Source organism: Podarcis muralis, chromosome 2, assembly GCF_964188315.1.
Source record: "Podarcis muralis chromosome 2, rPodMur119.hap1.1, whole genome shotgun sequence".
NCBI classification, from domain to species: domain Eukaryota; kingdom Metazoa; phylum Chordata; class Lepidosauria; order Squamata; family Lacertidae; genus Podarcis; species Podarcis muralis.
The window spans coordinates 12,176,926-12,198,412 of NC_135656.1; the positions used below are offsets into that span (position 1 = coordinate 12,176,926).

Here is a 21,487-nt window from a genome sequence, read left to right on the forward strand (position 1 = left end):
TAACATTTTTCTTTTGTTTGGCAATTTTATCTGATCTGTTCTACACCATATATATATATTTGGACTTTTGTATACAAATTGCAACAGCAAATATCTATATATCTTCAAAGCCTATGTTTGCAGCCGTAGGAAGCTTGGTTTAAAACAAAATTCTAAATTCTGTGACTAGTGTGGAATTGCACAAACCTATCTGCAGATGGTATTAATTTGAAACTAGGCTGTGTGTGGAGAAAAGGTTAGGGCATGCTTGAAACTTGGCAGTCAGTACAGGTGTCGTGAATTGGCATTATGATGTCAGCAATTTTGCTTGCCTTCCCATTTAAGAGGGTCACTGAATCAAAGCCTGCTGAAAAGTGGGAGTAACTGATGGGGAACAGAGAGCTTTACATTCTGAGTATAGATAGAGATGGAATAAAGGGCTAAAGAAGCCACAGCTTAACATGAACAAGTTGGTTTTGCTTCCTGTTTCCATACTCTAGTGCAGACTTATCCATGTATGCCTTTTGGATAGGTCTTCCTTCAATGTAAATGGCTGATAGGCCAGAAACTTGGCCCTTTAGCTTCTGTACTGAGCTGTTCCGTATTCCAGCTTTTGTGCAGTTATCAGCATTTGTTTGAGAAACTTTATTTATTTACCTGAACTGATCTCTCGTTGACTCTTAGGGTGCTCGAGGTTTCCCTGGGACCCCAGGTCTTCCCGGCGTAAAAGGTCACAGAGTAAGTATGCAAGCATTAAATAGGCTGATTTTTAGTAAAAGTCTCTGCCAAGGATATGCAATGAAACTTCTTCATGATTTCCTCTCTCTTTCTAGGGTTATCCTGGATTAGATGGTTCCAAGGGAGAAGCTGGTGCTGCAGGTGCTAAGGTAAGGGACATTAGATTTTAGTAGCCATGGGCACCTATGGCTTTCCCATGCCTTCCACCCCAACCAATGAATACCATTTAGTTTTTCTAAATATTGTCAAGGTCCATAGCTGTCAAGCGTCCCTTATTTGGCGGGACAGTCCCTTATCCCAGCGCCATGTCCTGCTGCTGTCCCTTATTGATGATGTCCCTTAAATTTCACGGGTTTCAAAGGAAGCAGCTCCTCTCCCTCCCTCCCTGCCGGCCAGGAAGGAGGGAGGCTCCAACTGTGTTGCTTGGCTGCGTTGCTCACCCAATAAGGAGTAGGAGTCTAAGAACGACTGGGGGGTGGAGCTTGCATGCCTTGTGCCAATCAAATCGGCTGCGTTGCCTGGGGACTCGCCTTTGCTCAGCGCTTCCCAGCGAGAGGTGACGGTGGTTTTCCTTGAGGCTTGAGGCTTCGTTTGGCTGCTGGCTGGGCTTTCTGCCTTTGGCTCAGAGGGCCTCAGAAGTTGAACATACCTGTGCTTGGAAAATCCCTTATTTTGGCTGCTGATCCCTTATTTTCGAGGCTGCTAGTCCCTTATTTTCAAATCTGTAAGTTGACAGCTATGTCAAGGTCCCTTTGCAAACTCAAATAACTTCTTCCAATCAACGCCCCGTACCAAGTTTCAGACTGTAGGCGCTTCCAGACTATCACTATTTTCAGGTGGGATTCAATCACATCCTTGCAAATTCAAGATGTGCAGTTTAAGCTGACTGAGAGCTTATATTCCTTTAAAACAGAAGCCCTGCACATCAAAACCAATGTAAATTTGCTTGCCAGTTCTTAAGTGAATCTACAGTGTACAGTTTTAAAATTTCCCTGTAGACTTTTCAAAGTAAATTACACTGTATTCCCCGCCCCCCCCCCCCCGCCGCCCCAAAGAAATCATGACAGGTAGACCAATTGATCTAGATGTGTCAGGAAAAGAAAACGCTTTAGTTTGTGTTAAAAATCCGTTCTCCAGGGATAAAACAGTGCAATCCAAAGAGAGCAGGATTTTCAAAGCAGGGAGCTGTTTTGGTTTTCAGCAGCACCCAAGAAAGCGGATGCTGAAAATGACCATGTTCTCTTAGCACCCAAGTGCATAGTTAGCAGATTGCTGTTTTCCTGTAGTAATTAAGCACGCAGTATTTAAGAGCAATGAACAGCCGTAGTCTATCACTACCCTTGTCTCTGCCAACTGGTATGTCTTTTGCTAACTGCTGTTGTGGCATCATGGATGCCCACTGCACATGACATCTCTAAGCTTCTTAGTCTGCCTGGAAGCCCCCTGCGCCCCCCCCCCCCATGTCTAGGAGCCTGAGACAAGAAGGAGTGGGGGGAGCTGTATGGGGATTCCTAACAGTAACTTAGGACCTTTCCCACTTTTTATAGTATATGCTCATTTCATTGCATGGGATCTAGAGGTCTTCCCTTTCTGCAGCCAGCAAGTATCTCAAGAACTTGGAGGACTTTGCACTCGGCTTTGTATGGGTGCTGAAACTGAGTAGGCTCCTTACAGTTGTGCAGCCTCCTCTTTGGCAGCAATAGTTCAACCCACTCTATTCCACCTCTGCCTTTCTGCCATAAATGGGGTTGCCAGTTGAGATGCATCTGCAGGCAACTGTTTGCCACTGATACAGTTGTACAGTGGTACCTTGGTTCTCGAACCGCTTAGTTGCTGAACAAATCGGCTCCCGAACGCCGCAAACCCGGAAGTGAGTGTTCCAGTTTGTGAACGTTTTTCGGAAGCCGAACATCCAACGCGGCTCCTGCAGCTTCCGCTTGAGTGCAGGAAGCTCCTGCAGCCAATCGGAAGCTGCGCCTTGGTTTTCGAACAGCTTTGAGAGTCCGGAACGGATGATGTTTGAGAACCAAGGTACCACTGTATATGCTAGTGGAGTGCCCTCTAGTGTTCAACTAAGTGGAATGGCAATGAGAATTTTTTCCACAGCATCCAGGGCCCTTCCAGACCATCACTGTTTTCAAACGCAGACCAGCAAATTCAGGTTGCCAACAAACCAGGACGAATGCTCATTAAATAACCTGTGTTGTCCTCACAAACAAATCAGAATAAAGAGGTCATTTGGAAGCTCCTTCAGAGTCTCATCTCCCACCCCTGATCCACACAGGTGGGGAGTTTGGTAACAAAGACATGTTTTGCTTTCATGATTACCATGGTCTCTCTTACTCTAGGGTGAAACTGGCGCTGCTGGAGAAGCTGGGTCACCGGGTCCGATGGTGAGTATCCGCTGCTCAACTTATTTTTAATCAGTAATAACAGCACTCTTAGCCCTGCAGGGTGGGCATTGCCTATCTGTATTTTACTATTATTTTTTATTATTATTATTATTATTATTATTATTATTATTATTATTATTATTATCATTAATAATAATAATAATAATAACAACAACAACAATTTATACCCCACCCATCTGTCTGGGTTTTCCCAGCCACTCTGGGCGGCTCCCAACAGAATATCAATAATAAAAAGAAACAACATCAGACATTAAAAAGTTCCCTAAACAGGGCTGCCTTCAGGTACATGTCTTCTAAAAGTCAGGTAGATGTCTTCTAAAAGTCAGGTAGTTGTTTATTTCCTTGACATCTGATGGGAGGGTGCCACCACTGAGAATGCCCTCTGCCTGGTTCCCTGTAACCTGAAACAAGTAAAAAGTGTATGTTGTGTGCAGAGTGTTTGGACGCGGATGGCGCTGTGGTGTAAACCACCGAGCCTCTTGGGCTTGCCTACCAGAAGGTTGGCGGTTCGAATCCCCGCGACGGGGTGAGCTCCCATTGCTCTTGCCCAGCTCCTGCCAACCTAGCAGTTTGAAAGCTTGTCAAAGTGCAAGTAGATAAATAGGTACCTCTCTGGTGGGAAGGTAAACGGTGTTTTCTGTGCGCTGCTCGGGTTCGCCAGAAGCGACTTAGTCATGCTGGCCACATGACCCAGAAGCTGTACGCCGGCTCCCTCAGCCAGTAAAGCGAGATGAGCACCACAACCCCAGAGTCGGCCACGACTGGACCTAATGGTCAGGGGTCCCTTTACCTTTACCTTAGGTTCCTTCGCACTCAGAAGTCTGCACTCTGGAAAATTAGGATGTGATGATGATGCCCTTCTCACATTTGTTATTGTTTTTCCCCAGGGTCCCCGTGGTCTTCCAGGCGAGAGAGGACGTCCTGGCCCATCTGGTGCTGCGGTAAGTATCAGCATTAACTTGAACGCTGCAAGTCCTGTATCTTGGAAATGTTGCTAGTGCAGGAAAAATGTACACACCCGTGACTTCAGTGGAAAACCTCCTGCCCCTTGCGACCCGCCCCTACCCCATTTGTCATGGCCTACCACGTTTCCGTAAAAGTAATGATGGCATGAGATTTCTTTGCCCTTTTCAGTATACTTGCTGTGGCTTTTGGTTGTTGAACATCTGGAGGCAGAGGTGGCTGGTGCCTATTGGGCCTGGTAGGGCAGAAGGCAAGGAGGCCAACAGTAGGAGGCGCTATAGCCAGTGGCAGGCAGAGTCAGTTAGCTGTAGTTTCCTCCCCATCCACCTCCCTGCTGAGTTCTGCTACAGCAACTCTGACAACTAAGGAGGAGGAAACAGAAAGCCAGGGCCAAGGTTGGTGGGGCAGTGCCCCATTTGCCCTAATGGACTAGTCTCCAATGCCTGGAGGGCATGAGTTGGCAAAGGCTGTTTAAGTTGCTGTGCCCTAAGATGCATGGTAAAGGTCTTTTGCCCGCCAGCCAGCTGATTTTTACTGCAGTGGGCATATCTCAAAAGATGGTTGTGGGCATCTCCCTAAAGGACATGGCATGCTTTATTATGTTGACCATAGAGGAGAGAAGCAGAAAGCAGCCTCTGATTAGTAGCACCGAATGGGGGTAATGTCTAGTTTGAATCCAGCTTGCTGCAGGGGGGGGGGACCTAACTTTTGCTTTGTTAAGTGCAGAATTTCTTCTACACAAATTGCTGTGAACATGGTGGTGGGGATCTAGCATGGGAATTCGGGGGCTTTAACCCTTTGCCCCCTGCTGGGGTCCCAATCCGGAATGTCCCCATCCACATAGCTGCTGTTTGCTTTGCAGAGAAACTTGCATTTGCTTAAATGGGATCTTTTTTCCTATGCAAATAGAGGCAGCGGTGGGGAACTGTGGCCCTTGGACTACAACTCCCATCATCCCTGACCCTCGACCTTGCTAGCTGGGGCTGATGGGAGCCAGAGTCCAACAACATTTGAAGGTTCACAGGTTCCCCATTCATGCTGTAAAGTTGTAGGAAAGTGCTAATGCTTTTCAAAGGGTAGGAAGTAAACTGGAGTTGCCATCTTGGGGTTGGTCCAGAAGCTGCAGCTGATTCAGAAACCTGAGACCAGGTTATTGATTGGAGCACCTGGGTGCACACATATTACACCTGTGCTGAGGCGCAACGTTTTGTATGCCTTGGATACCGGCTAGCTATTGAGCCACGTTCCTCATATTGTTGTTAACTTAGTCCTGAGTTATTCAGGATTTATATGTTAAGTCAAAGACTGTCTGACCACTTAGATCAGTGATGGCCAAACTTGGCCCTCCAGCTGTTTTGGGACTACAGTTCCCATCATCCCTGATCACTGGTCTTGTTAGCTAGGGATGATGGGAGTTGTAGTCCCAAAACGGCTGGAGGGCCAAGTTTGGCCATCATTGACTTAGATCATCTGGAGAAATTCTACTTGTGACACCACACTCTACAGAATATCGTAGGAAATCAGACTGAAAAGCAGGTGTTTTCTGCTGTTACCCCTGTACTGTGGAATGCCCTTCCCTCTGCCATACATGAAGCAGCAGACACCAGTGGCTTCAGATGTCTTGTGTCAATTTATTTTTTCCCTGAGTCATAAGACCGGACCCTGTTTTACATATCCAAGCCTTCTGAATTTCTATTTTATTCATTGGCATGTGCTTTTATGTTTTTTTATATTGCTGTTTGACTGGTTTTGGGTTGCATTTTTGTTTTACTGATATATAGCTTGTTTTTTTACACGCTACACCATTTAGAGATTTTTGGACTATTACGCAGTATATAAATGCTTTTAAATAAATACAGTGGTACCTCAGGTTAGGGACGCGGGTGGCGCTGTGGGTAAAAGCCTCAGCACCTAGGGCTTGCCGATCGAAAGGTCGGCGGTTCGAATCCCCGCGGCGGGGTGCGCTCCTGTTGTTCGGTCCCAGCGCCTGCCAACCTAGCAGTTCGAAAGCACCTCCGGGTGCAAGTAGATAAATAGGGACCGCTTACTAGCGGGAAGGTAAACGGCGTTTCCGTGTGCGGCTCTGGCTCGCCAGAGCAGCAATGTCACGCTGGCCACGTGACCCGGAAGTGTCTCCGGACAGCGCTGGCCCCCGGCCTCTAGAGTGAGATGGGCGCACAACCCTAGAGTCTGTCAAGACTGGCCCGTACGGGCAGGGGTACCTTTACCTTTACCTTTTTACCTCAGGTTAAGAACTTAATTAGTTCTGAAGGTCCGTTCTTAACCTGAAACTGTTCTTAACCTGAGGTACCACTTTAGCTAATGGGGCCTTCCGCTTCCGCTGTGCTGCTGGAGCACAATTTCTGTTCTAATCCTGAAGCAAAGTTCTTAACCCGAGGTACTATTTCTGGGTTAGCGGAGTCTGTAACCTGAAGCATCTGTAACCCCAGGTACCACTGTAACACAAAACCTTGTAACCTGGGCATCAGGTGGAGTGGATAGTGTGGCAGGGTGCCTCCACACATAGAAATGTAGAGTTGGAAGGGACCATGAGGGCCATCTAGCCCAACCCCCTCCAATGCAAGAATCTTTTTGCCCAACATGGGTCTCGAACCCACAACCCCAGGATTAAGAATCTCATGCTCTACCAGTTGAGCTATGTCCCGCTCACTTGACCTCTGATTGGTGATGTTGCTGCTGCTTATTTTGGGAGTGGGGAGAGGGTGATGGATGAGGTGGTGGTGGTGAGATCAGCTCAGTGCAAGTGCACCAGCAGAGCCCGTCTGGTGCTCCTATTGCTGAGCTTCCGCCGTGCTGACCTCGCTGCTACCTCGCCCCTCCCTCTCCAGCTCCGGATAAGCAGTAATAACATGACAGACTGGAGGTCAGATGAGGGGCTAAGGCAGGAGCCGAAACAGCTCCTCCTGCCCATATGTTGCACGATTCTGTCACCCAGACAGTTCCTCAAATCTGTAGGTGTGCCATATGCACAATGCCATACAGTGCCAGGAAGTGGAAGTGGAAGCAGAAGGAACTGTGGCTGCCTCTTCTCCCACTTACTTCCCCTGTAAATCTAAAGTTCAGCATCAGGTATAAGAGAAGTCACAATCCTAGAGGCCATGTTTAGACCAGAGTTTCCCAAACTTGGGTCTCCAGCTGTTGTTGGACTACAACTCCTATCATCCCTGAGCACTGGTCCTGCTAGCTAGAGGTGATAGGAGTTGTAGTCCAACAACAGCTGGAGATCCAAGCTTGGGAAACTCTGGTTTAGATGCTCAGATTCAAAATTCAGGGGGTTTGGCTAAACTGGAAAGATTAGTGTATTGATTGGATCATGGAGGGAAATGTGGATGTTGAGAAATATCATACCGGTAGTGTTTGGTGCTGCTCACCTGACCTCCCTCCAGCTGAGTCGCTACTACATACAGTGGTACCTCAGGTTACATACGCTTCAGGTTACAGACTCCGCTAACCCAGAAATAGTACATCTGGTTAAGAACTTTGCGGCAGCAGCAGGAGGCCCCATTAGCTAAAGTGGTGCTTCAGGTTAAGTACAGTTTCAGGTTAAGAACAGACCTCCAGAATGAATTAAGTATTTAACCCGAGGTACCACTGTACTGGGATCAAGAGGAGCGAGAGGGTGGCGAGGTCAGTGCGGTGCAAACACTCCAAAGCCAATCTTGCTGTCTTGCCAACATCCCCCTCTCCAGCAGCGACCCAGTTGGTGGGAGGTCAGGTGAGTAGTGCAGCCGTCCACTGCTGTGTCACACCCTCCTTAGCAAAACTATGTGAACATCCACATGTTTGTTGATTCACTTTGCTTTTGTCCTGCGCTTCAAGAAGCTCAGGGAGTTGTGTCCTACACGGCTTCCCTCATTTTATTCTCCCAGCTACTCTGCACGATAGATCAGGCTGAGAGTTAATTACTGATCCTGTGTCAACCCATAAACTGTGTGGTTGCATGGGTATTTGAACCTGGGTCTTTTGTGAGGCAAAACTAACAGGCATGACTATGCTCAGTTTAGCAAACTAGCAAGCCAGAGACATCGTGCCTGGGCCTATTTCCAGCATTCCATTCTACGTCTCTAGAGATTTCAGCCTTCACTTGATACTGTAATAAACCTAGCGTGAAATTCCCTCTGGCTGTTTATTGAACAAATGTCAAAGCCCCCATAGGGCTGGCTGTGAAGCTCTGCGGGAGCGTTTTAGCTCAAAGATCCAGTCTTCATATTCCTTACAGATTCAGATAGTTGAGAGAATTAAGGAGATAAAGTAACGAAGACGGTTTAACAGCCTTGAAGTAACCAGGTTTAACTTAGCAACTCTAAACATATTCAGTGAGCACCCATTGGAAGGAATCGGCTCCCCTTTCTGCCTCAAAGTGTCAGCCAGACTCCAATTAGTGGGGAAGAGGAAAACAATTTATCCAATTACAATTTAGTGGCGGAGGGGGCTGCAGAGAGGAGGAGAGGAAGGAGATGGCCTGTTGCCTGAGTGGATGTGTGCTCCTGTTGTGTTGGGTCTCACATAAAAATGGCATTAATCCAGAGGAATACACATAGCCAACTTCCTATATGCAGTGAAGCTGTTCTCTCTCTCCCCCCCCCACTCCAAATAGCAGCCTTGTGCACTGTTTGACAAGCTATTTCTGTCTGTAACTTCATTGGGGAGGGGGAGCTCAAAAGTGGTTCTTGAAACAGGCACAGCAGGGGCGGGAGTGAAAAGCTTCTGTGTGCAGACAAAAGTTATCTTGAACATCTGAGTAAGCAGTGTGAGTCAGATTTAATTTCTAGCAAAGCTTTTCCATAGGAAGAATTATGCTACATTAACTATCCCATCGAAGGGACGCAGGTGGCGCTGTGGGTTAAATCACAGAGCCTAGGATTGCCGATCAGAAGGTTGGTGGTTCGAATCCCCGCAATGGGGTGAGCTCCCGTTGCTCGGTCCCTGCTCCTGCCAACCTAGCAGTTCAAAAGCACGTCAGAGTGCAAGTAGATAAATAGGTACCGCTCCGGCGGGAAGGTAAACAGCGTTTCCGTGCGCTGCTCTGGTTTGCCAGAAACAGCTTAGTCATGCTGGCCACATGACCCGGAAGCTGTACGCCGGCTCCCTCGGCCAATAAAGCGAGATGAGTGCCGCAACCCCAGAGTCGGCTACGACTGGACCTAATGGTCAGGGGTCCCTTTACCTTAACTATCTCGACCAAGAAGGCTCTGTCATAGAAAAAATACCTAAAACTTCATCACATGCACACAGTTATTTGTTTATTACGTTTGTATCCTGCCGTTCCCTGCAAGTGAGCACAGGGTTGCAAATGTCATGGCAGCAAACTCATCCTCCATTGCCCTCATTGGTTCTCTGTCTTATGAACAGGACAGGGGGTGGCAGGTAGGCTTGTCTTGCTCTCCTTCACCTCCTTCACCACCTACTCTAGATTGCTGGGACTTGACTTTGTTCTGCATTAAACTAAGGGGCAGTGGGGGGAAATGCAGCCGCAGACCATGGAGGTGGGAATAAACCCACCAGGTTGATGCTTGCAGTGAAACACTGCATAAATTCCTGGTGAATTGGGAAGGTAGTAACTTTAGCTGGAGGGACGCGGGTGGCGCTGTTGGTTAAACCACAGAGCCTAGGACTTGCCGATCAGAAGGTTGGCAATTTGAATCCCCGCAATGGGGTGAGCTCCCGTTGCTCAGTCCCTGCTCCTGCCAACCTAGCAGTTTGAAAGCACGTCAAAGTGCAAGTAGATAAATAGGTACCGCTCCGGCGGGAAGGTAAACGGCGTTTCCGTGCGCTGCTCTGGTTTGCCAGAAGAGGCTTAGTCATGCTGGTCACATGACCCGGAAGCTGTACGCCGGCTCCCTCGGCCAATAAAGCGAGATGAGTGCCCCAACCCCAGAGTCGTCTGCGACTGGACCTAATGGTCAGGGGTCCCTTTACCTTTTTATGCACAACGCAAAGCCTTTTCTGATGCTCATTCACCAGAGGTGACTTCAGGCACTATTCTAAAAAATGTGCTTAATTGGCACCTATAATTCTTTGCCACACCTTTGATGGTTAGTGGGGCCTGTACCCCTTTACTCTATTATTTTATTTCTGGATTTATGTTTTGATTTTTGTATTTTGTCACTTTGATTTGCTTTCAGTTATGTTTTTCCTGCATTATAAACACATGTAAACTTGTGTTTGTTTATATGCATGTTAACACCAGAAAACATTCTGTTCAAGCTCTAATTGAATCGTCAAAAAATGTCCTTTTTTAATTCCATTGCCATTTAACTCCTACATATTTCACCCCTTTATGCTCATGTTTGTGTAAACCTGCCACCTGAGGATTCCATTTCATACATCTGGAGTCCAGTCCACAAAGCTCTCTGCATAATACATATTAGTCCTTAAGGTGACCAAAGACTCTTGGTTGTTTTCACAGCAGCAGACTAGTTAGTGCATTTATGTCTCCTGATACAGTCCTATGCAGTGGCTTCTATATGTTCTACAAGATAGATTTACCCAGGGCTCCAATTCCATTTGGTGGCATAATTGGGAGCACAGCTGCAATGCTATTTGATAACACTTACTTTTCTGACTCATGATCTCTTTGTCCCCACAGGGTGCTCGTGGTAACGATGGTCTCCCTGGTCCAGCTGGTCCACCCGTAAGTAAATTGCTTTTTGAAAGATTATAAATTGATTTTTAAAAGATTATAAATGGCTTTTTAAAAGATTTCTGAACATGCATTTATTTTTAGGTTTTTTCCTGCTAAAATAGAAACTTACGAATTGGATATGTTATTACTGAAATACTAAATAGTTCTAAAATTATTATTTTTCAAAAAAGAATTCCTGTTCTCCCCTAAATTCTGTGTCTTTTTTTCTTTTTTGTAAAAAAAGACATAGACTTTACAAAAAAAAAGTGGGGAGGCAAAAGACAGCTGGCATGTATATGTTCTGCAAAAGACTTTCAGGCATAAGGGGCCATTACATAACTTGTAGGGCTGTCATGAAAGCTATGGAGGCTACATAATTAAAATAACTCTGTCCTCCTTTTCTCAAACTTATTGAAACCCTTTTCTCTTTTTTTCAGGGACCTGTCGGCCCCGCTGGAGCTCCAGGTTTCCCAGGTGCACCAGGTGCAAAGGTAAGTAGCGCTTCAAGGCCCAATGAGTGTGTTTGCAGCCGCTGGCTTGTTATGATACACACACACACACAAACTGCTTTTATTTTGCTCCTTTTATCGCTTTGGAAAGAGGCCTGAAGCCTTTCATCAGGTCTGCCTGCCTGCAAAGTAAGGAGAAGGTGGAAAGATTGACAGCCCCCAAGAAAAAGCAGCCTGTGGATGCATGTCTGTGAACATCTGTGTGAGAGGAAAGGAGACTAGGAAAAGGAGTTTCAGAAGGTCTGGGAAAGGCTTGGATGGAAATCAACATATAGGCAATTATGAAGGAAAATGGAAGCTGAGTATGTGGAGAGAAGTTATAGGAGTAATGTTGCAGAAAGTACTAAAACAACTCTCCTGTTTGCACTCGTCTTCTTGTTAAATCTTGACAAATTAGCTGCCTGTAGATCCCTTTGAAAAATGGCATGTATGAATTGTTCTTCGAATGTATTGCTTCCACCTCGACAGAAAACTGAATTACACTGAAGCAGTTTGGGCTTCTAATCCATCATTCCCTTGTGAACCATTAATTAGTGCTGTGAAAATAGGCCCCAAAACAAACCCATTGCAAGGAAAACACACAGGGTATATGTGCATCATGCCCAGAGGGCTGTGTAATTTCCAAGGCTGTCAGAAGTACCATTCTGCTATTAGTAAAACCATTTGAGATGGAGTCTAGTATAAACTTCATTAATTCCCTGGAGGGCAAAATGCTTGTATATTGCTTTAAACTAGGAGCAGGGGTGACATTTCAGAGTACTTTAGGAGAGAGAAGAGCTTTGGGTTGGAGGGGAGCAAGATTCTCAGCACAGCTTAAAGACTCAGGTATATTAAGGATGAAAAGCACAACTATGTGCAACCATATGCATATCTACACTGAGTTCAGTGGGACAAACTCAGGTGTATATGTGTAGGTTTGCAACCTAAACTGATGTGTTAAGAGAGCGTAGGTCCAAAAGTCACTTCTTCTTGCAAAGGGATTTCTGTTGTTCCTCTGCTTTCCTTACACAGGACTGTATTTACTACAGAGTAGTCAATAGTAGTCAGTATGTATCAGGGACATGGGTGGCGCAGTGGTCTAAACCACTGAGCCTAGGGCTTGCTGATCAGAAGATTGGCGGTTCGAATCCCTGTGATGGGGTGAGCTCCCAGCTCCTGCCAACCTAGCACTTCGAAAGCACGCCAAAGTGCAAGTAGATAAATAGGTACCGCTCCAGCGGGAAGGTAAACGGTGTTTCCATGTGCTGCTCTCGTTCGCCAGAAGCAGCTTAGTCATGCTGGCCACATGACCCGGAAAAACTGTCTGCGGACAAATGTCGGCTCCCTCGGCCAGTAAAGCGAGATGAGCGCCACAACCCTAGAGTCGTCCGCGACTGGACTTAACGGTCAGGGGTCCCTTTACCTTTACCTTAGTCAATATGTGGAACTAGTAAGCTTCCATAATAAGTCACATGTGATCTGAAAAACATGTTGAGAAGTCCCCCCTTGACTCTCTTGCCCATGATTGACTTTGATTTGAGGACATACAAGGAATATATCTGGTCTTGGATGTTATCAAAGAAACGTTGGCAACTGAATGCCTCGTCACTCCCACATTCAGCTGGCGGTGTTTATTGTATGATTTGTTCTTATTCTTCTTTCTGTGGGTTTTTTTTTGCCTGTGCACGCTCCCCTTCAAATGTTACAAGAAGCCACACCGCCTGATTTAAGTAATGAGTGCACCTAGCACAGGGTTCAGCAACCTTTTTCAGCTGTGGGCCGGTCCACCGTTCCTCAGACCATGTGGTGGGCCGGACTATATTTTTGGGGGGAAGTGAACGAATTCCTATGCCCCATAAATAACCCAGAGATGCATTTTAAATAAAAGCACACATTCTCCTCAGGTAAAAACATGCTGATTCCCATGCTTGTTTTGATGATGTTTGAAGCCCTTCTTGGTTAAAATGCCACCTGGACAAGAGATATCGTGGCAGTCAAATTCCGATTGCATTTTGCCACGGTCGTGAAAGGAGCTCAGGTTTTGTCCAAAGGGTCAAGTCAAGCGGGGGGGGGGGGGCTGCTGTGTTTCTCCTCTGTCTGTGGCATGAGTGGTATGCGCTTTGAAATCTCCAGACAGCATATCGGGTTTCCTTAATGGTGGGGCCTTTTAGGGTAAGGTGGACAAGAGGGAGATGGGAGAGAGAGTCCTTTGGGAATTCCCATTACTACTGGTGAGCATGGGTTTGGGTTGCTAATCTCCCTGAGGACTGGTTTCTATGGTAACCAGACAGTGAAGAGGCAGTAGGGGAGAGGGGGAATGAGGCCATTTGTGGGATATCTGACAGCGGGCCTTCAATCATAATCAGCGTCCTCATTATAAAAAGATGATGTGGGGAGCCTTCTGAAGAGGAGGGCCGCGCATTAGTAAGATGCGCACAGCAAGAGAAAGAGCAGAGCACAAGTGTTCCATAAGGAATAGCTGTTTTCACTGAGGCTGCTTCTGAGAGCAGCTAAGGCAGGAAGCGATACTGAACAAAATAAAAATAAATAAAGTGAAAAATAAAAATAAATAAAGTGAAAAATAAAGGAAGGGGCTGTCCATCTTCTGTACAGTTCAGTGAACTCTTTGTCCTTGTAACAATAGCAGGAGATAGCATGTAGTGGCGGCCACTTAAAACCGGCTCCCGATGATGATGATGATGATGATAATAATAATAATAATAATAATGATAATTGTTGTTATTATTATTATTATTATTATTATTATTATTATTATTATTATTTATACCCCGCCCATCTGGCTGGGTTTCCCCAGCCACTCTGGGTGGCTTCCAACAGAACACTAAAATACAATAACCTATTAAACATTAATAGCTTCCCTAAACAGGGCTGCCTTCAGATGTCTTCTAAAAGTCTGGTAGCTGTTTTTCTCTTTGACATCTAGTGGGAGGGCGTTCCACAGGGCGGGTGCCACTACCGAGAAGGCCCTCTGCCTGGTTCCCTGTAACTTGGCTTCTTGCAGTGAGGGAACCGTCAGAAGGCCCTCAGCACTGGACCTCAGTGTCCGGGCAGAACAATGGAGGTGGAGACGCTCCTTCAAGTATACTGGACTGAGGCCGTTTAGGGCTTTAAAGGTCAGCACCAACACTTTGAATTGCGCTCGGAAACGTACTGGGAGCCAGTGTAGGTCTTTCAAGACCGGTGTTATATGGTCTTGGCGGCCGCTCCCAGTCACCAGTCTGGCTGCCGCATTCTGGATTAGTTGTGGTTTCCGGGTCACCTTCAAAGGTAGCCCCACATAGAGCGCATTGCCGTAGTCCAAGCGAGAGATAACTAGAGCATGCACCACTCCCCATTAATATAGAGTCCTAATGGTGTAAAATCTAGAAATGCAGAAAGGTGGAACAGAAAGTGTCAGGCCCCAAGGACACATAGCTCAAAGACTGAGAGCGTTAGCAGGCTGCTTGGACAATAGCCCAGCATTTGACGGTCACCATAAGTTATGAAGCATCCGGGTCTACTTCTTGTGGCATCCTAGTGGATACTTTGTCATGTTTCCCTTTGACCTCTTAATGTTCCTTCTCATCTTTGTGCAGGGTGAAGCTGGCCCCACTGGCGCTCGTGGCCCTGAGGGCGCCCAAGGCTCTCGTGGTGAATCCGGAACCCCCGGCTCTCCTGGACCATCGGGAGCTCCTGTAAGTACCTGGTTCTTCTGGCGAGAACCAGAATTTCCAGGGGGGCATGGAGATGGTTTAGCTTTATTAGGGCATCATTAAAAGATTTCCACATCTTTTCCTTCTGAGGCCCCCTAACTCAAAGATGGCTAACCTTTCTCAAGCTGAGGGCCATATTGACCCATGGTCAGCCCTTCAGAAGTTGTGGGCCAAACTGGGCATGGCCAAAGTGTAAAACATGGCTGTGACCAAAAGCATTACAGTTGTACCTCTGGTTGTGAACGGGATCCGTTTCGGAGGCCCGTTCGCAACCTGAAAAGAACGGAACCCGTGTCTGTGTGTCTGCGCACGCGCTGGTCGAGATTCGCCGCTTCTGTGCATGTGTGTGATGTCATTTTGCGCGTCTGCGCGAGTGGCAAAACCCAGAAGTAACCCGTTCCGTTACTTCCGGGTCGCCGCAAGACGCAACCTGAAAACGCGCAACCTGAAGCAAACGTAACATGAGGTATGACTGTAATTTTGTTTTCAGAAACAAATTTGGGTGCCCTGGGGGCATGCCATAACAACATTTTCACATCACAGAACCACAGCAGGGGAGCAGGGGGAATGCTCAGTTAAAAATGTTATGATTTTTAAAGAAGTATTACTGTTATTATTTTTATAAATGGCAAAGGGGAGGTAGCACACGAAACCTTTCAACTGAAGGTCTGTGCTGTCAACGAACAGCATGGTGGTGCTTTGAAGCCCAGACTGTCAGCTGGTTGTCACTTCAAAGTGCCATGCACACCACATGTTGTGCAAATGGGTCACCTGATGTCATCAGGTGACCGACAGCTGGGCTGGCCAGATCCAGTTATTCATGCTGCATTACAGTGTCCCAGTGGGAGACTATGGGAGCAGTCAGTAATTTAGAGAGAGAGAGAAGAGTTGAAATATGGAAATCTTTTAGAGGACCATTGAGCCACAAAAAAAAAAACCAAACCAAAAACCTGTTGGCATCACATTGTGGGATCCATTGGTCCACTCAAAAATAATTGTTGCTTTTAAATGACAAAACCACATTGTTTCAATGGTGCATGGACTAATTTGACTTGGAAAAACGTGCCTAGCCATTTGGTTGGGGCACTGTTCTGTGGAGTATATAGAATAATGGTAATCCAGCTCTATGATCATAGAATTGTAGAGTTGAAAGGGACCCTAAGAGGCATCTAATCCAGTCCTCTTCAGTGCCGTGATTGGATTTTTCTTTGTGACTGGCTTGGTTGACACATTCCACTTAGCAAGTGGAGAAAGGCACCCGCTGGATAGTCTTACCTCACCTGAATAAAAGTGTTATCCAAGTACTTCTGCCGGGACACAGGTGGCTCTGTCGTCTAAACCACTGAGCCTATTGGGCTTGCCAATCAGAAGGTCGGTGGTTTGATTCCCTGTGATGGGGCGAGCGCCCGCTGCTCGGTCCCTGCTCCTGCCAACCTAGCAGGGCAAAAGCCTGAAGTACAAGTAGATAAATAGGTACCGCTGCGGCGGGAAGGTAAACAGCGTTTCCATGCGCTCTGGCTTCCGTCACGGTGTCCCATTATGCCAGAAGCGGTTTAGCCATGCTGGCCACATGACCCGGAAAGCTGTCTGTGGACAAATGTCGGCCTGAAAGCGAGATGAGCGCTGCAACTCCATAGTCATTTTTGACTGGACTTAACTGTTCAGAGGTCCTTTACCTTACGTTTAGCAAGTACTTCTAGCTGTGGTGTGAGGGCAAAATTATCCTTGAGGGAGAAATCATCCTTAACTGACAAATCATTTCTAATCAGGTATAGGGTTCAACTTGATTATTCTGTGGTTATTTACTCTTTTTCTTCCCCCAGTAGATATATGGAAAAATATTCCCTGATTTCCCAGCTGCTTGTGTTTTAACCAGCAATGGGAAGTGAACTAGGTGTAAATACAGGAAACACCAGCAGATGGCAGCGCCAAGTCAGGATTTGCACAGCCTTTCTCTGCATGAGTACTAGTTGCTTATATTTCATAGAATGATAGAGTTGAAAGAGTCCCAAAGGATTCTCTCTAGTTCAACCCCTATGTGGGCCACCAGCCAAAATCAGACACAAAAATAAAGGATCTGGGAAGCCATATGCTCAACCATATGTGAAGGTTCACTAACACACGTTCCATGCCCACCTGTTAAAATGTGGGTAGAAAAAGCCCATCTACTCACACATGCACATAGTTAACTACAGCTGGCCACTTTTTACATGCCTTTTGATAATGGGGCAATCAACATATTATGGATGGTAATACTATATTAAGGAAAGGCAGCACAGGAAGCAAGATGCCCCTTTTTTACAACTGGGAAATTCTAGACAATTAGTAGGTTGTAACAGCCAAAGTGGGACGCGGGTGGCACTGTGGGTTAAACCACAGGGCCTAGGAGTTGCCGATCAGAAGGTCAGCGGTTCAAATCCCCACGACAGGGTGAGCTCCCGTTGCTCGGTCCCTGCTCCTGCCAACCTAGCGTTTCCGTGTGCTGCTCTGGTTCACCAGAAGCGGCTGAGTCATGCTGGCCACATGACCCGGAAGCTGTACGCCGGCTCCCTCGGCCAATAAAGTGAGATGAGTGGCGCAACCCCAGAGTCGGCTACGACTGGACCTAATGGTCAGGGGTCCCTTTACCTTTAACAGCCAAAGTCACATTTTGTCTGGGCCATATTCTGCTGGGTATTTGGCATGGTTATTAATCTTGACCTTGCCTATATTTGGTGTGATGACCCTGAGGAATCTGCCATTTGAGCCCTTGTGCATGGACACAAACTTAACTCAACACCATACCCAATGGATTGAAAGACAGTGTGCTGGTGAATGGCAAAAAGGAGTCTTTTGGTGCCTTAACAACCAGCCGATGTTATTATGGCATAAATTATCATAGTTCTTGTTTCTTTCATCAGATGCATTAAATATAATCTTCGGTTGCAGGTTTGTACTTCATGCATCTCATGAAGCGGACTCTAATTCACGAAAGTATAATTAAATATGCTGGCTCTTTACGGTGCTACAGGGCTCTTTGCTGATTTGGCTGCTACAACCTTAGAATAATAGAATTGTAGAGTTGGAAGGGACCATAAGGGTGATCTCATCCAACTCCCTGCAATGCACGGATCTTTTGCCCAACGTGGGGCTCAAACCCACAACTGAGTCTCATGTTCTACCTTGACATGTTCTTCCCCCTGGTAATCAGTGTTTTTCACCTGCTAGGATAGGTAAATAATAAGTGAGCTGTGCATCAATAAGGTCATGTGAAGCAGGTGTCTCTCTTTTCCCCACCCACCTGGTTAAACTGCACTTGTAAACTTAACGATTGACAATTTGCTAGCCTGTAGTGCTAAAAATGTTGCATAAGGGGAGGCTGTCTCATTCTACTTGCTAGGAGGGAATCCCCACCCAGCTGCTACAGTGACACTGTCCTCATTCATGCTTCTAAATCATATCTGTCTAGATTCCTAAATGATATCTGTCTAGACCAGAACCTCTCCGTTGTGCTCCACTCCCATTTTGGGCCTGGTTGCCCTCAATTTCTCCTTGTATGTTTGTCATTCAAATATGCTTCCTTCTCTCAAGGATCTGGGTCTTCCTTTTTTCCCTTTCCCCCTTTTAAAGCTAAATTTGTGCATGGATCGTGACACTAGCATGTCATATCAATAATTTTGCTTTGTAGATCTTTTAGTTTTATGATTGTGGAACAAAGCAGAGAATTTTGAGGTGTGGTTGTGAAATTGCTGGGGCTGTGCAAGGTAACAAACAACAACAACCCCTTTCCTCAACAAGAAAATTAGAAAAGTGTCTATCGTAAAGTTGGTAGATATATGTGAAATGTGTTTTATATTTTTTAAAAAAAGATGGAAGAAAATGGCTCTGATAATGGGCAGGATGAGGGAAGTGCAATATGTTTGTTTAAACATAATGCAGGAAGACTACTAAATGTTTGGTGACCTACTAACTTTCCCTATAAAGAATATGGATGTGCTTTCTTTCCAGGCTCACCATTCTTCGTACTTTTACCCCTTTTCTGAAAAAAACACACCATTTGCCCCAAGACCCATGCTTTAATAATCTGTCCATTAATATAGAGCCAGTGTGGTATAGTGGTTAAGAGCAGTGGACTCGTAATCTGGTAAACCGGGTTCGCTTCCCCGCTCCTCCACATGCAGCTGCTGGGTGACCTTGGGCTAGTCACACTTCTCTGAAGTCTCTCAGCCCCACTCACCTCACAGAATGTTTGTTGTGGGGGAGGAAGGGAAAGGAGAATGTTAGCCGCTTTGAGACTCCTTCGGGTGGTGATAAAGCGGGATATCAAATCCAAATCCAAACTCTAATATATTGGGTAGCCCTCTGAGAAGGAAACATGGTAGGGACCAAGGCAACCATTTATTGGAAAGAGGTTTGATCAATGCCTTATTTTTGTTTTTAGGGCAACCCTGGAACTGATGGGATCCCTGGTGCCAAAGGATCAGCGGTGAGTGCCACATTACTTGGGTGCGTGGAGATGCATTTGAAAGGGAGAACTGATGTTGTCTGCAGAAGATCTAGTGAATGTTCAATAACCTCTGCCCATCGCATGAACAGTATCGACCAAGAACCTGTACAATAGTTTGCCGAGTAATTTGCTGTTTCTCAGACCCCCTGCACTTTCCCCCTCCTGTCCTTAATTGCTTTCTCCATTCTGTCCATAGGGTGCTCCTGGCATTGCTGGCGCTCCGGGATTTCCTGGCCCACGTGGACCACCTGGGCCTCAAGGTGCAACTGGGCCTTTGGGTCCCAAAGGCCAGGCGGTAAGAAACCCAAACCAATGCAAAACTTCTAGGTGTCTGACTCTCCAGACTGATGATCCTGTGCTCAAAGTTACTAGGCATAACTTCTGTCGGGATCTCCACTCGGCCAAGCTGATAAAGCTCATTTTCTTCCCCCAAGTCCTTCGGAATCGCCTCCCGACGTGTTTAACGACCTGAGCCTTTGATAAGGCTCCAAGGCACGTTCCATTCAGCAGAGTTTCCAGCACAGGAAAGAGACGAGAGGTTTGGGCTACATTGCAAAGAGTTTTATTATCCTAACTACACAGAGAGCAAAGACACATCCTCTCTCTATGAAAGCAGAGAGCAACTGAACAAAGGAACAAAAGAAACAGGAAACCAGTAACGTCACATCCGTCTCTAGTCTCCCGTGAGACTTCCAATAGCCTGGACTGTCTCTGGAATGTAAACAGAGTCCTGTGACTCCACGCAGCTGCTCAGTGGCAAAACGGAAACTAACAACCTCTCCCCAATGCTGATATTCACATTTTAAGTAAGCTTTGGGAAAGTGGATAATAAGAGGTGAAAGTAGCTAGGAACCCACAAATTTTGACTGGCTTTTGTAGCCAGTCATGATCGATGATCAGCCCTAACCCTGCCAGTCCCCTGATTTTTTTGCCATGTGGTATTTCAGTGCGCATGGGGCTTCAGAAACACTTGGGTTAAAGGACATGGTTTAGTTATAGAGTACCTGCTTTGCATGCAGAAGTTCAGTCCCCAGCATCTTCAGATAGAGCTGGGAAGGTTCCCTGCCTTAAACCCTGGATAACTGCTACCAGTCAGTGTAGACAATACTGAACTAGATGGACCAACAGTCTGACTTGGTATAAGGCAGCTTCCTATGTTGGATGTAGTGAGAAATTATTTTGGTGTATCTGGCTAACTGCATCCTTATTTCCCCCTAGTTCTCTGTGCCCAGCACAAAGGGAGAGTCCTTGAACCTCAGAGTTCTCTGTGATACGCAGAGAAGCAGAGGCGCCTTTCACTCTGTGCTGAGCAACAAAAAGCAGGCAGCTTCTAGATAGAGGGTATATTATGGAAGAATTTGTGGGGGAGCCTCAGCTGAGATGGAACCAAGCAGCCCCAGAGATGGACTGTCCGTGTTGAGAAAAAGGTGTGACAACAGAATGGAAGAATTACGATTGTACCTTGGTTTTCGAACGGAATCCGTTCCAGAAGTCCGTTCGGATGCCGAAAATGTTCAAAAACCAAGATGCGGTTTCTGATTGGCTGCGGGAGCTTGCTGCACTCAATCAGAAGCTGTGGAAGTGGCGTCAGATGTTCAGGTTCCAAAGAACTTTGGCAAATCAGAACACTCACTTCCGGGTTTCCGGCGTTCGGGAGCCAAAATGTTCAAGTCACAAGGCGTTCGAGAACCAAGGTACAACTGTACTAAAATAACGTGAGGAGATTGCATAGAAGCTAAATGAATGCTTTGCATTGCTCTTCACTTTGGAAGATGATAGAAAGAGACCTACATCTGAACCATGTTGGGGGCATCTGAAGGACAAATGCTAGACACATATACAGTGCTAGACATATATACTCTGTGCTCGACACATATACAGGAGCAGACTGCCAGCTGAACTCTGAAGGACTTAACTTCTGAGAAAACATGCTGAGTATTCGTATACTGGTGACAAAGAGGTGCTTTGACATCTAAAACCAAACAAGTCATTGGGTCTTGGGTGGCAGATGCCCAGGTATTCTTAAAGAGTTCTCGTATGTGACGATTGCTTGGCTTCTA

At 46.3% G+C, this 21,487-nt stretch overlaps 1 protein-coding gene across 2 annotated transcripts in view; it reads left to right on the forward strand.

The window, feature by feature from the left end:
• The window catches only part of COL2A1 (collagen type II alpha 1 chain), a 91,855-nt gene that overhangs the window by 22,107 nt on the left and 48,261 nt on the right, over positions 1-21,487 (forward strand). Inside the window, exons 8-16 of one of the 2 annotated variants that reach the window (XM_077923880.1) lie at positions 664-717; positions 813-866; positions 3,066-3,110; positions 4,019-4,072; positions 10,705-10,749; positions 11,178-11,231; positions 14,825-14,923; positions 19,362-19,406; positions 19,624-19,722. In XM_077923880.1, coding sequence (XP_077780006.1) covers positions 664-717; positions 813-866; positions 3,066-3,110; positions 4,019-4,072; positions 10,705-10,749; positions 11,178-11,231; positions 14,825-14,923; positions 19,362-19,406; positions 19,624-19,722 — 549 coding nt within the window. The remainder of the gene's footprint in view (positions 1-663; positions 718-812; positions 867-3,065; positions 3,111-4,018; positions 4,073-10,704; positions 10,750-11,177; positions 11,232-14,824; positions 14,924-19,361; positions 19,407-19,623; positions 19,723-21,487) is intronic. The other variant, XM_077923881.1, reaches the window with a different exon arrangement.